The sequence below is a fragment of the Grus americana genome, chromosome 21, assembly GCF_028858705.1.
Source record: "Grus americana isolate bGruAme1 chromosome 21, bGruAme1.mat, whole genome shotgun sequence".
NCBI classification, from domain to species: domain Eukaryota; kingdom Metazoa; phylum Chordata; class Aves; order Gruiformes; family Gruidae; genus Grus; species Grus americana.
The window spans coordinates 3,279,838-3,300,393 of NC_072872.1; the positions used below are offsets into that span (position 1 = coordinate 3,279,838).

General features: G+C 37.1%; 1 protein-coding gene across 7 annotated transcripts in view; it reads right to left on the bottom strand.

Moving 5' to 3' along the window:
* The window catches only part of VPS13D (vacuolar protein sorting 13 homolog D), a 102,503-nt gene that overhangs the window by 26,332 nt on the left and 55,615 nt on the right, over positions 1-20,556 (bottom strand). For all 7 annotated transcript variants that reach the window (XM_054801004.1, XM_054801008.1, XM_054801006.1 and 4 more), the window contains 11 exons: positions 20,073-20,181; positions 19,262-19,422; positions 18,800-18,908; positions 17,440-17,619; positions 17,065-17,181; positions 16,655-16,804; positions 15,536-15,685; positions 14,628-14,724; positions 12,798-12,946; positions 10,599-10,733; positions 10,080-10,247 (listed from right to left, as the gene is read on the bottom strand). In XM_054801004.1, the coding sequence (XP_054656979.1) occupies positions 10,080-10,247; positions 10,599-10,733; positions 12,798-12,946; positions 14,628-14,724; positions 15,536-15,685; positions 16,655-16,804; positions 17,065-17,181; positions 17,440-17,619; positions 18,800-18,908; positions 19,262-19,422; positions 20,073-20,181 (1,525 nt within the window). The remainder of the gene's footprint in view (positions 1-10,079; positions 10,248-10,598; positions 10,734-12,797; positions 12,947-14,627; positions 14,725-15,535; positions 15,686-16,654; positions 16,805-17,064; positions 17,182-17,439; positions 17,620-18,799; positions 18,909-19,261; positions 19,423-20,072; positions 20,182-20,556) is intronic.

Genomic DNA, 20,556 nt, shown 5'->3' on the forward strand with positions numbered 1-20,556 from the left:
ATTGTTTAATGCTTTGCCTTATCCATTCTGTCTGAACAGAAAAAGGAGAACCTCTCCAAAAAGCTCCAGTCATCTTAACATTTGCCCACCTTCATTCACATCTTTCTCCTTTGTCCCCGAAGGAGCTGGTACTTTCTGCATTTCCCCTCTACGGAGGGACACTGACCTTTTCTTCCGGGTCTACCCTCTAAAGACACTACATCGCTGGTTTTCATCCCACGCTGGTTCATACAGGACGCGTGTGTTTGTTTTGTATTTCTTTTTAAAGGCCCCAAAATGAAGGACATTTTGCCACAAAAACTTTTACCTCTGACTATGTATCCTTTGCTGTTTCAAGCAATAGAAGAAAAACAAGAACACATACGGTGTTTGTAGATCAAAGCTGGTGCCAAACAATAAGGCTTATGGGGCAAAAGGAGAATTCAAAGCAAATGAGAACTAATTCTAGACTTTGTACTGCATGTTCCCTCTAAGCCAGATGCATGAAGCACACAGCATGGAAATAAGTTTTGAGTAATCTTTTAAAGGCTTTTTAAGCTCTTGGCACTGCCTGGTTCTCTAAGGACATCCCAAAAGGATAAATACACAATTATGACTTTAGTCCAAACATTCCATTGTAATTCTAGCATCAGAGAATGGTACACTTACAAATATTATTGACTGAGCAAAGCAGAACATTCCAAGGTGGAATTTTAAGGGAAAAAGTGATAAAACTAAATATAGGTCAGTTATAACTTCTGTGCAAACCTCACAAGGAGCTGTATTTGGATTGGAAATCACGGGGTTTGCTCAGTTCTCACCTTTGCTTTGCAGAATTCCTTTGTTGAACTCTCAACTCTCGCCCCAAACCACCTTTCAAAAAACCCCTGAACACCACGCATTGATGATGATCATACTTTTATCTCCAATAATAAAAAATGGTTCTCAGAGACAAAAGTACAAATTTAAGTATGTTATTTGAGCAAGGTAGATGAGAGTACTTAAAATTTATTTAAGTCAGTCTAATTTAAACTTTGAATTATGTAATCTTCAGTTCTCACTCTTCTATTTTCCAAAACAGGAAAATCCCTAGTCACAATGATTAAAAGTCATTCCACAGTTTCAACAGTAACTCCCATGAAAGAGAAGAGCTGTTTATCACAGGAAACAAAGGCTGTATAGTAAAGAAAGAACAGTGATCACTGGATTTCTGATGTGAGCTCTGTTAAATACATTCTTCCTTACAGCCCTAAGCAGAACATTGGATTTGGAACTTCACTTTCCTCCCCTCTGCTACCTTGACATTCACCTTCTTCCTGACGTGTTGCCACCAGAAGCAACAGGCAGCACAGTACAGACGGCGTGGAAGGAACGGCGTGGAAGGAATAAACATTGTCAATCACCGCATACTGTGAACCTGACAGTAACCTCCTAATAAATATATATACGGTAAATTCTAGCTGGAAAATGGACACCCCCCGCCCCAAAATATATATTCTTATATAGTACAATGTGTTTTACACAGAACGCTATTTTTACATTTTTTTTAAAATAAGCTGTCTCTTTAGCATGAAACAATGATCTTTTTCTTTAGATATTATCTAAATACATTTAACTACTTAACTACTTAAAACTAGATGATCTTTGAGATCCCTTCCAACCCTAACCATTCTATGATTCTATGTTTAAAATAAAATGTCAACATCTGTTTTATATATATTTAAAAGTTAACATAAAACATAGCTATAAATTATATAATAAACTCAAGCAGATTGACAGCATTAGAAACTAGGGGCTACTTTCTTTTGAGTTGTTGGGGTTTGCTGTTGGCTTTTTTGTGTGTGGGTGTGTGTGTGTGGGGGGGGGGGGTTGTGGGGGTTTGTTTTGTTTTTAAAAAAACCACATCCACTCCCTTCCCTGCTGAACAGAAGTTTTGGAAGTACTGTTTGGCCAAGTGATTAAATACAATGGACTAGCTAAAAGTTTAATATGTATCTGTAAGTTTAGTCCCTTGTGGTTACTTGCCTTCTAGCAGTATCATTAAAAATCACCTTTATTTCCTATATCTCTCCAACCAGTAAGAGATATGTTTAGAGGAAGCCAATTTTTACGCTGACTTCTGACAGTAAAATACAACAGTTCAACACTAAGCATTGATTTTGCTATATGGAGGCAAAAATCTTCACAGTGTACATGTTACAGGCTAAGCAGACATACAGCTGTGCTGCTAGGATTTGTCATGGTTAAAAAAATACTTTAGAGCAGTTAGCCATCCTCAAATCTTGCTGTTAGTCTTTTGAAAGTGTAAAAAGAAAAAAGACGTGCAGTATTCTTGGAAATATACATAATGAGTAGGTGCAGTGGGACACATCAAGAGTTGTCTAGTATATTCTTCAGCCTAAGTTACCTTGCTTTTATTGCAGTCTCTCAAGATTAATAAATTTCTGCGACTTACCATAAAAACTTTTAGAGCAGCTTCATTACTAATCAGTACATGCACTGTTATGGAATGGAAGCAGTACGTACTTAATTTTACAAACTGGACATCGCTGAGCAGACAGACAACACAGCTTCCTCCTTTCACATCACTGCGGTCAAGGGTGCATTATACTGGGACTAAACAATGAAATGCTTTAAGTATTTGAAAAATAGCAGGTGTTTATTTGCCTGATTTAAAAGGCCTAGCTATTTGAAGTTGTTCCACAAAATACTTTTACCATGGCTGCTGTCACTCTCTTAAGAATGACTCAGATTTTTAAGCAGGAAAGTTTGGGAATTCAGTTAAATTTATATGCTATATACTTTTACACTTTCCTTCACACATTAATACATACTGTGAAATACAATCCTAAACAAAAGGATGGTTCAGGCCGAGCCCAGAATGCATTTATAACCAAGTCGAATTGCACTGAGAGGAACGTGTAATGAAACTATGAATAGAACTGACAGAGTCTTCATTTAGAAAATACTAAATCAGCAAAATGCTATACTCAGCTTCTCATTTTAAGAGATACATAAACTTTGACCCTCTCTAAATTACTGACAACCAAGAGGAGGCAACGGCCTTCCCACTGAACAAACATATGTTTCTCGAGATTCTGTGCAGCCTTCTCCACCCCTCTTTATGTCCCATAACCAAAGCAAAGGAGCTTTAATTAGCTCACATCCCATCGTTAACTAAGCTTCCTAATGCATCCTGACAACGGCATGCTGGCCGGGCAATCTGCGAAGCCCCCCGATGCGCTGCCTGTACGGATGCCTGATTAGCTGGGTCTCCCAGGGGAGCCCCAGTTTTATCTCCACAGATGCCGGAGGAGCTGGGTCCTTCCCCCAAGGACCTCCTGGGCGGCCGCACCAGCAGGTGCCCGCTGGCAATAGTTTTGTGTTACAGGGTTGAATGAGTGATCCCGGCAGGAACCGCCGGCTGTTTTCACAGACACAGAAGGCAGTCAAAAGTCCACAGCATGAACTTGGAATGACCCCAATTGCAGAGTCACTGGCGGGTTCATCTGGAGGACAACTGCGCTTTATTAAACAACTAATACTCTTAACAGATAATTCCCCTCCCCCAACGTTAACTCTTACAAAGCTTTAGGGTTTTCCTGTTTGTTTATTTTTGGGGAAGGGGATTACTTGCACTCCTCCACCCCGCTCCATACAAACCCCTCCATAGACTGAAAACCTGAGGAAAAGCCTGAAGAGATCTAGTCCAGTTCCTTGAGTTAATGGGTAACAACAAAGTGGTCAGAGGGCGGCAGATTAAGTTTGGGTTTTAACATTGTCTTTACCACCTCTGTGGTTTCTGTGTCCCACAACACACCCAGCAGCCAGTCTTTTCCACTCGGTTCCATCTCAGCCGTGGTCACCTGTGACCACGCTTGGAATCTGAGAGAACCTCCCATTTAAAACCCCAGTTTTTCTGTGTTCCCTTAGATTTTTGAAGGAAACCAAATGCAAACACATTAATTCGGCCTGCCATCATGCGTGCAGTGTAAATAGCCAACAACTTTTTGAGGGATGGTGCATTCGAATCTGTGGAACTGATGCCAGTTGTCTATTGTCACAGCTTCAGAGGGCACCTTGGCCATCTCCCGTGGACATGGAAGTATTCTCTTCCCTCCTCAGAGACACACAGCCAAGGAAATTCAAGTTTAAATAGTTCTATTTAACATATTCTACACAACTACATAACTTTATATATGCAGTAGGGAGGTGTAGTTAGCCTTTTTTCAAGACTGAAATCATTAATTTCAAACCCACACTCCATTTCTCCTCCTTCATTCAAAAACTGTAGGTTAAGATGAAACTTCATTTCATCTCTACGACAAATGTTTATTTCTAATTTCACAGTTTGTGCTTTTGGCAACATTTGGCATACCACGTTTTAAATTCTTTTTTCACTTAATTCCCCCATGAGTCAGCAAAACAGGAACATTGTATTTTATTCTGCAAGAAAATCAGTTGGCAAACCCCTTCAAAATAAAGCTCTAGAGCAGATATAAAACTTACAAGATTTCTACAGCCCCCTCCCCCCCCTTTTTTTTAATTGTCAAGATGGTCGCTTGTAGATTTCTATAAACAGCTAAGCATCTCTCTGCAGTTGTTGCACTGTTGCAGGATTCTCATTGTCTACCAAATTATTTCTCCTGGAAAAGGCTCATTCAAAGCTATCAGCAATGTGTCAGTTTGATTTTGAATGTGCACATTTAAGACATCACACCCAGATCAAAACAGTTGTCCCCATAGAACACACCACCATTTTTGTTTGATCTCACCCAGGCCCATTTCTCCACATACAAATAGATTGTAGTCACAGCATGTTCACAGACACTTCGCTAAGAAGCTTTGTAAAAGAAAGGCTGAACTTAACCTGAACGGTGAAGAAAACTCAACCAGGATGCTGGCCACGCACATTTTATCCCATGGTACAAATGAAAAACAGGAAGAACAAAATAATACTTCAAACTTCTTAAAGACAATCCTTTATCCCAAACCTTCTTTCAAAGATACTGATTACAGATACCAGATGTTCTGCACATAAAAAGTGACACTTTCCATGGCTTTTGATTGTCACTAATTGGCCATAAAGCTTGCTGTCTTTTAAAACTGCCAGGAAATGGGGAAATGGCCTCATCTATAACACTCCTCCCAGCACTGAAAATTTCTGCCTGGGAATTTCAATTACTTTCCATCTCATAATCTGCACATTTTCATACATATTCTCACTGCTCAGCACTTGAACCTGCACATGTACTGCTAAACTTTGACTGAAATGCAAGTTAAATGATCTGCAGTGCCACCTGGATGCATTACCTGAACAAGCTACAGAATACTGGGGAAGACAGGAGGAGAAAGACCTTAAGATTACACTGAAGAAATCCCAGGGAAAGCTACATTTGACCTGAACTGCATAAATCACTTCTAGGAACAGAAAAGACTATTTATGGCAATTGCTACTAAATCCCACAATTTCAATACCCAGACAACCCTGGTAAAGGGCGACCACCAGCTTTTCTGAAGTAAAACTGAAATTCAAATCTGTAAAGCTGCCCAGGAAGATGACACGTGTTCCAGCTGTCCTCATTTTTATCCAGTATGAGAGTACCAGTAATCAAACACATTCTGCTGCTGACAGTTAAAAAGAAGAGTAGGGAGTCAAAAGAAAACTGTGAAAAATATAAAATGGTAGGAAACTCAGAACCCGAATGCCACTGTGATCTTTCTACATTATCAGTTGACTATTTTGCTTAATACTCCCCTGAGGAAAACACCACCATGTACTAGTTAGGCTTCATACACAAAGGCTTTTGTCAGAAGTTCCCTGTTACCAAGATACGATTTTTTTTTAAGCTACTTGAACTGCATTTTGAGCAATTCCTAGAACTCCTGAATCACAGTGTCTCCAAAGATGTGAGCGTGTCAGTTGTTCTTGCTTCTGAATGGTATCAAATAAAGAGTGGTTGGTTACATAAACTAAGAAACTTTAAACAAAAGGGAACCATCAGCTTTGACTGCTTTAGAAACATTTCTGTCCTGCTGGGTAGAACCTGCTTAAATTGTACCTACCTTCTGTGCTCTGCTATGTCCACTTCTCACCTTATTTATTGCCAGTTTTGTTAAACTTAACAATCCTACCAGTCAAACACTGGTTCATGATTTGTTTTTAAATAATCCCTTTATTACTTCCTCTTCAATTTCCATTCAGTTACCTTTATTTTTGTCACTGCCAACCACTTGAGATTCTGCTTTGATTTATCTTACAATGAAGGTTAAAACTCTTATTTCCCTTCGTGTTGCTTTCACGCCTCTTTTCTACGAATGCCTCCTCCATGTCAAACCCTCACCTGGAGCACTAGTCGTATTCTTAACTAGTCTTATAATTTTCTTACCTGGTTCCAACACCCTACCTCTTTTCATATCTCTGTCAATCACACGCCTCTGCCATCACTCTGAACCGAATTAAAATAAATATATGGAATGAAAGCCCGGGGCACAAGTTCATTTGTGCCTCTTCCTCAGCCAGAAAAGCAAACAAATACCCACCATGCTATTTGTTGCAACTGCTCCGTACGTAAGTTTTGGCATCAGGTGCCTGCCCCAGGCCTCAGGAAGCCTGCCTCTCACAACTCTGCAGCTTCCACAGAAACCTAACAAAGAAATGCAACTGTGGCTGATGGTTTGCCTTTCCTTAAGAAGCCTAATTAAATTTCTCACTGGAAACTTCAAAGTTCAATATGAAAATTAAGCTCTTTCAAGAAGTTCATTAAATTATTTTTTTGGGGAAGAAAGGAAGGACACAACAATTATTTCCATCCTCTCTCTCTCTCTATGTGTGTGTGTGTATATATATATCTCCAGAAGCTAAGCCTAGCTGCAGAGTCCTAGCAACTGTATTACTTTGTGCTCCTAATTCATAAAAGATAATAGAATTCCTTGTAAAGGTTGAACAAATCAGACAAATTAAATACAGTATTGACAGGCCGATTAATCTTTTCAATCCTTTACTACCAGGAATTTCCTTATGTCAGCACAACACCTATTTGCCAGTAATAGATACAACCACGTTTAATGTTCCATTTGGAGAACACAAGCTACAGAACACTTTTGTTCAGATGCTAATTGACTGTTCAATATTAATTTCTAATTGAAACACCTCTGAAATGGGATTTAGGATTTAGTACTATCATGCCTAAAGGGGGAAATAAAAAAAAAGCATGGATGCCAAGAATGTAAGACATTTCTACGCATATGGCAACTATAGAAGTCTCCATTCAGAGGGAATGAAATTCCCTCAGGTGTCTATATTTAGGATCAAAGAACTTTTTAAAATACAGAACTTGGAGTCTCCAAGGGATAAAAACTACAAAACTGTCTGTAGTGAACTTTATTTAACCTAAGGTTTTGTGCCAACTTAAATACACTGCAGCTCTCCACTTGAAAGAAGGCATTACCCACTGCGTGTTCTGAAATGCATGGAAAAGCCATTACAGGGATAATCAACAGAACTATAAAATAGAAAAGCAATAAAATGACAAAACCAGATACAACTCAAATAGCTTTTCAATTCAGTCAGGCAGTGTTACTTTTAAAGTGATGATTATAGTATTAAAGTTCCTTTATCAATCTACTCACACCTTAAAATCTAACTCATCTTAAAATCTAGAACAGATTTTTATTTAGGACACTTAAAAGTCAGGTACCCAAAACAACCAACATGGGTATTTTTTCCAGCCATTAGTTTATACGCTTGTCTAGGTTGGGCTGCATTAGTTACCGGCTCCACAGAATAAGCTGCAAAGATGAGGACCTCTGTGGCACAGCTGAATCAGGTGAAAATTTATGCAGTGAAAATATACTCAAAAATACTTTCCCTACAGAGAGCACCAATAGCAAGATGAAAATGATCTAGTGTTTCAGTCCTGTTTTTCTTGAATAGTTGGAATTATTTTTTTCCCCACGTTTTTTTCTTTAACAAAACTTCACATATCCTAGACACGATCATAAGGCATACACATGGTAAAGTAGAAAGGGGTAAAAGACTAAGCTCTACGCTGTATTGTGTACATAACGTGTCACAAGTTGTACTTGAAATGTCAAGTTTTTTATCATACAGACTTTCCTGGCTTAGCCTTCTAGCAGATATAGATGCCAAAAAGCAACATATAGGGAAGAATTCATCTTGATTAGTTGAGCCTTTTTTACTGTCATCTTCTACGTAGCAGAATTAAGATCCATCCTGTGAAAGGAGGATTAATCAAGGAGTTCCATAATGTACTATTAAGCCTTCCTAAAGGATCTAATTCTCTCCTTGTTCTGAAAGGAGAAATACATAATCCATATAAAAAGTTTTTTAAAGGGAATGGTGTGACACTTGCATCACAGACATTTTGGATATATCAAGGAGAAAGAAAAAAATACCTGGGAAGACAGATAAATAGTACATGGGGTGATTTTCAAAGGTATAAATGGGAAGCAGGCACTCAGCTCCTGTTGAATTTTGAAAGGAGTTCAGCATCCAACTGCCCTTCTGCCTTTGAAATCTTCCTTCACAAAACCCTTGGTTACAAATGACTCCAAAGTTCAAAGAATGACCTTGTCCTTGTGGGAAACGTAGGAAGGCTCGTGCCTTTTAAAGAAAGATTTATGAGACTGTTGCTGCAGATGTGACTGCAATGAGGAAACAACACTTTATAGAAAGGAAACTCTAAAGAAACATACTCTATTGGGTGGAGTGGATGGGTCACAAGAGATTAGAACGAGGAGAAGAAAGCATGGACAAAAATACTCATTTGCACAGATGGATACTGCCTTACAGGAGCTCAGCAAGTCTTCTACCAGACTGCTTGTAGTTGCAATGCTGATGACCACAGAATCACCTGGCATGGGATTTGGACAGGAATACCAACAACATGGTGTTTTGTTTGAATTTCTTGAAATTGTCCAAAATGGGCTAATGCTGAGAACAAGATAATTATGACCGAGAAGGTCTAGTCATCTTTCCTCATGGTTCAACTGTCTGGGTTAGATAATGCTCACACTATGCTCTTGGTGACTGAGTGGGCATCTCCATGGCAGTTTAACTAGGTTGGATAGCATTAGTTTTGAGCTATCTGTAATTATGCAAACTCTACATTTCATCTTTCTCATCTTCTGAATTACCCTTTCCCACTAATGTGAGGAATAAACTAGATTTCCTTGTATACAAATAAGTGGAATAGGTTGTGAAAGGATGAACCATGCTAATATACACATACAAACGTAACAATTTGGAAAATGAAAATAATAGGACGTAGGGAATTTTCACAAAACAAATTTAACAACATGTCCTTATGTGAAGAATGCATTATTCCAGTTCTAACTGTGATCACAAAGTTCATTTACAGTACATGCTGACACACCACAAATGTAATGAAAAATATTTCAAGAACATATGTTTGTTCAGTATCAAGTACAGTATCGACCATGATCAAAACCACTTCCTATTCTTGGCTGCTGTCTCAGATCATAGTGCTCTCAGGCACTAAAGATAGTTATTTTCACAGAGAACACTGATATAATTGAATTCTCTCAATCATTATCAGCAAGGACAAAAGAATGTTCACCATGCAGAGACTTTTAAAGATAAATATGTAGCAATCTAGAAATTCCTTAGGTTGTTGCTATGTGGCATGGAAAAAAATATAACTCAAGTATTAGCATAATAATTGATACTCACATCAACTTAATCACTTTCCAAAAATAAAAGTTAAACAACAACTGTTACACTAAATAACCCCTTAAATACTCCAAATTTCTGTAATGCTCTATCTCTATATATATTATATAGGCCACACTGGAGCAACATTTTAGTTCTCTGGTTAACTACTTCATTCAATCTGCAAAATACACATATATCAATAATAAAGCCTTGAGTGGTTTCATTGACTCTTGCAGGATTTCTGGCATCCCCAAAGTGTATATATAAAGGGTTTCAAAAAAAATCTACACCAAACACAATTTTTACAAAACAAAGAGGACATAGAGCAATTTACTTCTATTTTACTTTTTTCCTGACTTTTTTTACTTACTGTTTTAGCAAACTTTGATATCATAATTATTACCTTTGCAGCAGAGTTCGATACTCCATGTGTGACATTTCTTATGAGACCACCAACATTGCCGTATTTTATAAGTCCAGTAACACCTTCTGAAACATCATTCAGTAGACCCATAGGGTTGCCAAGAAAATCCACAGAACCTAGAATCCTTGCTGCCTGACTAAGCAGCTCCTGTAAAATCAAAAGGAAGAATGAAATATCACTCATGGATCATGTTAACACCAGCAAAGTTGATTAAAACAAAAAAAGAGAAAGTCCCACCCACAACAAAAGCCTATACAAAACCAGATAGTTTTACTGAAGAAATAAACACACAAATACCAATAAGATCGACAATAATGTCATCTTAAAATGCAGTGTATTCTTAGAAGCACGTGATGCTATTTTTCAGCATACCTAAGCAGCAATACAGCACAAACACTTAAGTAAATAGTCAGGAAAGAGTTCCCACACCCTCGGTAGTGAACTCATCAATCAAGAGAAGTTCAGCCTTTGCCACAGTAAAATCTGTATGATGCTTACCTCTTGAAAGTGTTTCAGAATGTCATTAATGATAAACTCCTGAGTTTCATATGGATGGACCCTAGTGAAAGGATCCAGATTAATCACAGCATCTTCAAATCGGATTAGAGGAAATCCCAGTGTGCTCTTCAATGCCTAATTAAATAAAAGAAATTGCTACTTTTGATTTTTCTCTGTACTTCTCATTCACAGTGCCCAAATGAATTAATCTTGAGTAAATGAGTAACGAACCAAAATTATCTGAAGCTGCTAGAGTATTTTACCACTGCCACAGAGACATTTTGATATAGAGGGTAATCACTCCATAAATCTTTTACTTGTAAGCAATGATCAATTATTAGAACTGCAGTTCTTCAGTTAACTCCAGAGTCATTAAACACTTCTGATGCAATCTGTTTCCTACACTTGATAGGAATATTTCAAAACAAAGTGTGTTTAATAAGATTCCATGCTTAGCACTTTGCTATAACTGCTCTAATGTTCAACTAAACTGAACTCTAAATGAATTTCCTTGATACGTAGTGAAGACAAAACTGGGTATTTTCCACCTTGCTGAAGTTCTATGAGTGGATTAAATGTCAGGATGAGCTGGAATAACATACATAATTTCCTGCAAGCCTACGGCTCATTTCCTTAACATTATGTGGTGTACTGAAATTCTTTATACCAGTTTTTTCAATTATTTTCAAGGAAGAAAACTAAGTAATTAGCCCATGGGCCAGCTATAACCTGTACAGTCTATACATAAACATATTTAAGGTGGTCAGGCTATACATCTATATATACATCCATATATATATATATATATATATCCCTTCTATTTCAGGTCTTGATAATGGCATCTGCACAGTCACTAACATCAGAAAATCTGAAGGAGGCAAGAAGCCTGATCCTTGGTTATATCTTTCTACATTAATCACTAAAGCATGCTAGGTAGCAAGTGATACGAAGTTTTCTGCCATCTGCAGGCAATTAAGGTAAATTACAGGTCTGATTTAAGTTTGCAAGTAAGAAAGGACCTATTTATTTTTTCAGTAAATGGATGACGAACTAGAGTAGTCGTCATTATTCACTTGGGTAGGAAGTAATTTCCTGTTTAACTATCAGATATTGTATAAGGCAACTTTGTTAATACTGGTACTTAATAAAAATAATCTGTCTACACCAAATTACCAGACAGCAGTGTCCAAGCCAGAAACATTAGAGGTAGTTAGAAAAACTTGTACAAAGGCTCTACTGTGATTACTCTCTCCCTCCTACCCTGAACTCTCCTGTGCCACAAAATTGAATGGAGCTCTTTCTGTGAAAGTTAATATACAGAATAGAGTCAGTGACTGTTATCATTGGCGGGGGAAAATGCATATGCCAAGTTTTCTCTTGGGAACAATGGTGACGGCTGCCAAGACATATCCATATGCAATCATATACCAAAGGTGGTAGGAAAACCTAACAGAACAGTGCACACTCCCAGTTTCTTAAAGGCACTCACCACTAACACTCTTTTCTCTCTCTGAATTTGAGATAATTGGATGACAAACATTTTTGTGTTGAAGCTAAAGAGCAAACATATTCGAGACACTGATGATGTTGTTGAATGGTAAGGAATATTACAGCTAGCTATTGAAGTGCCCTCCTTTGCACAAAAATTTGGTAAAAGCAATACAAAAATGCAGGACTGATGATATTCTGGGTCATCTTGGTAGCACTCCATTATACACATTCTACAAAACTAAACTTTAAAAGCTTGCAGATCTTAATGCCCACAATATCAAGGGCACAAAAAAGCCTGGTTAGTGTCTCTTGTTTTGTTTTTTGAACACACGTTGAATAGGCAGCAGCTCAGTTCCTCCACAGTGGGAAGGGGTTTTTATGGGTTGGTTGGTTGGTTCAACTCCTCCCCTTGAAGGAAATTAGTTGTATTAGTTCACTAATAGAACTAAGATCCTTTGTAAAGTAGTGAGTTATTAGGTGAAGTTGGCTGTGCTTCAACTGAAATTACAAAAATGAAAGAATATTACAGAAGAGACTGGAAATTATGCAAATTAAATAATGGAAGTTATTGGAACTTCTATTATTTGTAACTTAAATAATGGAAGAGTAAATAGAATTAACAGTAGTAAGTTAAACGTTCTGTTCCCTTTTCCTCCTCCAACAGAATCTCTTTACTTGGAGGCATACTCTGGGAATGCGTTGACGTACCTTGAGATCCAAAGGTAGTTTGTTGGAAGTGAAGACGCTCAATTTTATCTGCGGCACGCTAATTTTCAGATTTTCAAAGTAGTATCGCTTTTGTCCTCCACTTTGTTCAACAACCTTTTCATGGAGGTTTTCATCATACTTTTCAACCTCTGCACCCAGATAAAACATAGGAATCAGAACAGATTATAGGTAAATAAACATGGAGTTATGAATGCATACTCTGTAAAGAGTTAACAGCTTCTCTGTACAAATAAAAAGTATGTACGACTGCTAGTGTAGCCAGCAAAATTACTCATGCCTTGTGACATGAAGTTGACCTTTGAGGCTCAAGAATTTTTTTTCAGATCTGCTGGCACCTCTAAAACCTGAATGTATTTGTAGATAGATTGAAAAAAAAAAAAAAAAGTCATCCAAGTGCACAGTTTAAGTTATTTGACCTTTTAATCTTGCTTCTAATTTAACTTTGTCAGCATACAGAAGCGAGGTGATACAAACATAACTACGCAATGTTTCCTACTGTGTAGTTGTGGTCTTACAACATGTTTTCCTCTCTTTCCTTTCTTTATACTTCCTTACACACTCAACTATCAATATAATGTATAAAGCAAGCAAAGCTGACAATCTTTTCAATTATCACTACAGAGTGGACAAAATGCCTACATGGAAGACATTCAATAAATAATTAATGTACAGAGTGAGCCAAATTTGCTTGACACTAACAGGTTCGTACGTTATTTGTAAAAGCATCTTGGTGGTGTGGGAAGGTGGGGGAAAGACGAAAGATGACAAAGTCTTATGAACTCAGGTTGAACAATTAAACATGTTGAATGTAAATGACAAAATAATTTTTGTCTGAATGTTGGATGACATCATCAGCATCAGTGGATAAACTACAAAGACTATATAGTGAGTAAAGAAACAGAAAACCAGCAAACACAGCAGGGTAAACCAAAACAGAGGACAGATTAGTAAATAGCCTAAGATCAAAACTCAAAACCTTTATTTCTTCTTCATCACTACAAAGTCTTCAAGTCCTCTGTGAAATTGGGAAACGTAATACTCATATTTTTTCAGAGGCATTTCAGAAAATACTGTGCACTCTTGAGCATCATTTGTAGTCTTGCCCACATTTGGAATCATGCCAAAAAATACTTTTTTCCTGCAATACTTATTTTATTATATAACCCTACACACCCTACTGCATAATAAAAGTGACTTTTCCAGTTGCCACTCCAAAACAGACATTTCAGAAAGTTTCCAAGGTACAGATAAACCCTACAACAGAAGGATTAGAAAAACATTTATGAAATTAGACAACTCAAGAGCTCTGTCTTGCCTCACTGAATGGAAGAAAACTTTTATGACAATTAAAGCCGGGGTACGGATGCCACAACTAAAATGTCAGACAGCCAACTTTTTCCTTCAGTTAAGCAAGAGGAATTGCCCAAGGAAAAATGAGCAGAGATCCCATTTCTAGCCTTGGGTTTAAATAAACAAACATTACTAAACAAAGTGGTTTGCTAAATTAAGAACACAATTTCTTTTATCCCAATTTAGATGAATTCAGATATAAGAACTTAAGATGAATACTGAACTCTTTCCCAGAGAGGCTCAGCTCAGCCACTGTCATTACCTGAATACTGTAACAAGCATCACATACATGAACAGCTTTATAGGGGCAATTGAGACATCAGCTGTCCTGCTTTCTGTTCAACAGAGGAAGTTTCCAAGCAGCTAAGAGTTTGCTAGGTGTTGTGAACTTATTTTATATGCAAAGATCATAATACCTCTGTATAGTGTAAATCTGGTCTTTGTAGTTTTATACTATACCTGATTCAGACTGATCATAGCCAAAGAAACTCAACAGCTTCAGAAGTAGTTTCTCCTCAATTTGAACTGTGAACTTTCGAGCAGTGATCATCAGATGCTACAAAGATAAACAAGTCTCAGTTTACAGTATTAACACTAGAAATATAATCCATGTATCCATTTAATAGGACAATGTGTTCTACTTCAACAGAATACTTTCACTGGAATGGATTCATAGTAAGATTCCCACCTTCAAAATGTCTTTGGTAGTTTCCTTCACTTGAAGTTACCTACAACTAGCGATGGTCGTTTCAATTTTTGAAGGTATTGTGCTTCATTACCTAATACTAACACTTCAGAATCTGATGCTTAGCTGTTTTCCACACTGAAATCAGCTGATTTTCAAAACAGTCTCAAAATACCTTAAAATTCCAAGTGAGACAATAGTTCTTTATAACCAACTCAGTTTTGCCCTCACAATGCATACCACAGTTGGAGGATAAATTTCCAAACATCATCAACAGCTGCAGTACACAGAACAGGGCTTATGCTGCAAGATAAGAGCTTATCAGAGAGAAGCAATAACCTTGTACACAACTCATGAAAAGCACAGCGTAGACACTCTGGTTCACTATGCTACAACAGTACCTACCAATTCTGAGGTGACAATAATTGGCTTGAAAAGTAAGTCACAGACATGAACAAACAGGGGTCTGGCCTAATCTGTTCTATTTTTAAACATATTTATTATCCTGTTCATCACTGTACTGTAGCTTTAAACACTACGGACATGAGAAGGTGGATATAGCGCCCTTTAAGCCTCAATTCAACAAAGTGTATTTCACAAATTATTTAATTCAGATTACTAGGAAAAATTAGGAACAGAAAAGGTCATTTAAACATGGCGCAATCCAACGATTGTGGTTTACCTTGTATATATCAGTCAGTGCATTTTTACTGGGAAATTTCATTGCATTTACTTGCACTGCAGGACCAGTCTCCACGGGTTCATTTTCACTCATCTTGGGTGTCAGAAAGAGCATAAAAGGCTGTGTGGTGCCAATAAGCTGGTTGTCCACCTACAGAGGGGACAAGTCAGACAACAAAATCTGCGTAGGTGACAATAAACAGCAAAATTGATCCTCTCTAACTGAGGACTTAAAAGCTTTCAGAAATACATGGTTCCTGAGCCAGGGAGATACTGAACATACTTGGTTATTGATCACCACTGAGACCATACCAAAAAAAATATTCAGAAATGTCCTCCATTAAAAAAAATGGTTATAGCTACCAACAAACCAACCCTGTAACAAAATTGTTATGTTCTCTGTGATTTTATTTCCTTTTTCAAAAAACATAGCCAAAAATATTGAGCAACAGCAGTTAAGCTACTCCTGCATTTAAGTTTGACTGATGCACGTAAGTATTTATTTATCTCATGTAATTACATCAGTACTCACAATTCCCCTTCCAAGCAAATCTTATGCAACTGAATTCTAATAATTTAGAGGAGTTTTTTAGTAGAATAAAAACAGTCTTTACAGGCTTCAGTTTAACTTGTGAATTCTGAATTTCAAATACTAAACTGAAAACAAAGGTAAAGGCAAAACTGTGCAAAGTCAGAAACAAAATCTAGTTGGAAAAAAATCTAAGAAGTTTATATTTGTCTTATTTGTCTATGATTCTATGACTTATACTGTGGTACTACCAGCATTAGGACTCCTGTTTTCAATGGCCGCTTTTTCGTTATGTAAGGACAAAGAACCAAGAACCAGGAAAGGTGAAAAATCTCAATCTGACCTGTTTACAAAATAAAAAAGATTCTAACTTGGCTAATAGAAATCAATGGCATGAAATACAATATATCACTGTCTCAACTATTACTAAGTAGAGAATGAAAAAAGGAAAAATCAATGCTAATTGACATTTCTGTGATATTTAGGCATTAAAATCTCAGTAACAGCTCTAAACGTTTTTCAAACCTATTATGATGACAAAAACTGCAGAAGACTCATGAACAAATAAATTTGTTTCAAACTGGCAAATACCTGTATGTCTTGCACACTGAGCTCTAGCACCTGACTTGTTGACAGTTGTGTGTAGTGGACGTTAATTCTGGTGAGGCTTGCAAATACTAGCTCTTCAGGAACTTTATTGACCAAAGACAATCCTATTCCACCCTCCAGTTTCACAAGCACCTGAGAAAAGAATATTTGAAGAGGAAAAAAAACAACCCACTAACAAACCAACACTGAAAAAATCTGTGATACTGAATACATACTTCTGCAAAGAAGTTATTTTTTTAGACTCATTTCCAGAGAGGAGTTTTAGCAGGAAAATATGCAAGTTCCTAACAAGAGGTCATCGTGGGGAAAAGCTAACAACCCCCCAAGCCCCTCTAAAAACTAGAAAGGAAAACAATAAATAAAAGAGACAGATACTAGTTGTAATATCTTACTTCTAATTCCTGCTCTGTATCTGGATTTTTTAACTTGCGTAGATCTTGCTCTGTAACTGGAAGTTCATCTCCTTCACTGGATAAACGATCATTTCTACGTTGGTTAAAATCCATTATCTGATAAACAAATAAATTACTGCAATGATCACTTTCCTATTTATAAATAACAGCTATATTGTCCTACCTTATAGAATTTTTTTTTTTTTAAAAATAAGCACAATGAAAACTTCTGTTGTAATTATTTCTGGATTATGATATCCCCCTCCCCCTTCATATCATTAACTTTTTGTAAGACTTTAGAGATTCAATACAGAACAAGGTATTTCAAGTACAAGGAAATAATAAAACTAGATTCTAGTTAATGAAGATCTTCACCTGCAGAACTCTAGTCGGCCCATCTGGGATGACTCTAACAGCTAGTACTCCTGACCCAGGTCTCATCTTCTGGTTTATGAACTGCTGTTCAGGTGGAACCGGCCCCAAAAGTTCAAGTGAAGTATCAGGACCAAGAACAACTTCTGCTCCATCATGAAGACCTAGTATTCCTCCCTTTGCCTGAAGAAAGAAATAAAAAAAAAAAATAATCAAAAAAATTAAGTAATAAGTAAAGCCTTCCAATAACTATTTACATACATTAATTTAAAAGTGTATTTTACTTTCCTCTCCTTACACAGCTGAAGAAGAAAGTTATCTGAGAGTCCATCCCAGACTAAGCAGTCTGGGTGTGAGGGAAATTAACACATTTCTCACTCTTCAGAACTAAAAGAAAAGCAGTCCAGCAGCATTTTACTTGATACTACTAAAGCTTCTGGTAACTCATTTTTAATCAGCTTGGCAGCTAGAAGAAACAGCCAAGATCAGTAATTAAATATTCCCACTGCGCATTCATACTGTCATTTTGTACCTTACAGATCCATTCCAGATTCACTGTGCACCTAAAAGACTCACTTTCAGCACAGAGCTACATCACAGAACTAACATATTCACTATGAAGGTACTTTTTCCACTGAATTGAGGTTGATTTTCATTGACATAGCTGGCACAATTTATTTTTCAAAATAAAACATAAGAAATAATATCATTATTACAAACATACTTTGCTATTTTAATGAAACACAGGATAACTTATTCAAATTTGTTTTAAGCAATGGATAAATATGGTTGAAATGCTTAAAAGACATCAAAATTCTTTTGACATACAGTTCTAGAATTTGTAAAAACAATCCAGGTTTCTATGTCTACAAATTCTAACATTAGCAGGCAGAATTATAAAATAGTTTGAAAGTACTAACTGTCTGCAAGTCAGAGTTTCCTGGAACACAAAGAGCAAACAGTTCAAACTGGGTTTAAAATTCTTATTACTAAAATGACAGAGCCATGATTCTGAGAAGTGCTGGTTACAGACAAATCTTGACTTTCATCAGTGATACTGACACCATCTGCAGCATTTTCACATTCGGTATGTGTGAGAAGGCCCTATTCATCACTATATTGTTCATTTTCAAACAGTGAAATACTATTTTCTAATTATTTACTTTCACATTCATAGTGCAAGATAATTATTTGAAATTGATAAGAACATTCAAACATGAATTTAAACCACACAAGTCTGGTTTCCTCTGCATTCTGAACTTTGGCCTCAAAGCTTTTAGTTCACTTCAAAACTAAACCCAAATGACTCTACCATCTGTATCAGCAACAGTCAAAACAAGTTCAACATATAATCAGTGCTGACCTGAACAACAAGTCCATGAATACCACAGGTCAACTTTCCATCACGAAAACTCCATGTCTGGGTAGTACTGCGCCGCCGATCAGGCTTTCTCAACATCAGGGGCTCATACCTGCAAGGAAAGCATGCCAGCCAATACTTAGAGGATTACAACTTGTCAGTTTTACTCTTGAAATGTGTTAATGGCAAACACTGACTCTAATTCTGCTCAAGCTCATTTTCCTAATCTCACTACTGAAGTGCTTTTGACAATCTGCTGCTGAAAATACATTAGTCATGCTATAAAAATATTTCCAAGTCACGAAAGTGAGCATGAGGTCCATTCACAAAGACAAATACAATCTAGCTCTTCCACATGCCTTCAGAATCATTTCTTTCCTTATTCAGAGAAAATCATGTTAAGTATGCTTTCAGAGACATGGTTAGAAACTACATCAGCTTCCTGAGAAATTGTATTTGTAATACCTGTTATCTGTGACAGCTGCCAGACCTGCAATATCTAAAATCATGCAAGAGTCCACAGGCCGAGGAGAAGGTTTATGGGGGTTATGAGGAACTGAAGAACCTTCATGGCAAAGCATTCCTGTGCCCGTCATTCTCCAAAGCTGGGATCGTTTTCCTGGCTCCTGTTGCATAAAAATTCAACATTTAAATGAACAGAGTAGTACAGAGCAAATATTTCTGTTCTGTTTTCCTATCAGATGCTTTGAATTATAATTCTTGGGATGACTTGTATATTTAACTTCAGAGCCCTGAATTAGAATTAGGAACTAGTTTGTATAAAAATTTCTAATTCAACACTGATATTCAATGAATACGCAGCCTACATTAGCACCGTTAGATGCAGAGGTGTATTTACAAGCTATTGTTAATGTCAGCAATATTTAAATACAATTTCTATTTCTTAAGAGCTCCAGAAATAGAACACTTAGCTTACAATGCAACCAAAACGGAAGCATGCCCTACCTTGTCACTTCAGTAGAACCTCCAACATCCAATTACCACATTTGGTTGTCTTAGAGGCATTTACAACATTCCTTACTACTTTTATTCCAATTCCCTATTCTGTCACTCTTACCCTCATAAAAGTCTTATACAGAAGCACCACCATAATTCAAGCAACCTGAATTGCAATAACCTGTCGTTTTGAATGGAGTCTGTCTCCACCCTTTAAAAGTTACCATGAAAATATTTTTATTTTTCCCTTCTCCCAGCATATGATTTTACTTCAGCACACAGCAACAGCGTTTTTATAAACCCAAATGTGTCTTGGTACCTTCTTTTTCAGTACAACTCGCTGAGTCTTTGGAGAAACATCAAGGACAAGCTCTGCATATGCAGCATTCTTATTTGAAGCAACTGGTCTTACACTTGGCTCCTGTAAACTAGAACACCAAGAAAACATCATCATGTTTATTCAGAGTGGCTGCTTCTTCTGCAGAGTGCATTAGATCTACACCAGAGTCCAATCGAGGAAGCTTATGCTACCAATACAGCCAATCAGACAGAAATTTATATTGGGGTTGTTTTCCTTATGTTATTTTTTCAATTACCAGTGTAAGTACATTCTTAAAAGGGGCTTTGATTTCTCACTGCGACTAGGAACTTCCCAGGCAAAGCAGATGAATTCCAAAGAAAATTTTCTACCTTATACTGAGGAAAGCAACAAAGCATGTATCAATCTCCCATAGCTGCAATAGCATATGAACTGGTGCAAGTTTAAAATTCACAGGCACGTGATAAATAGGTATGTCCTGTGG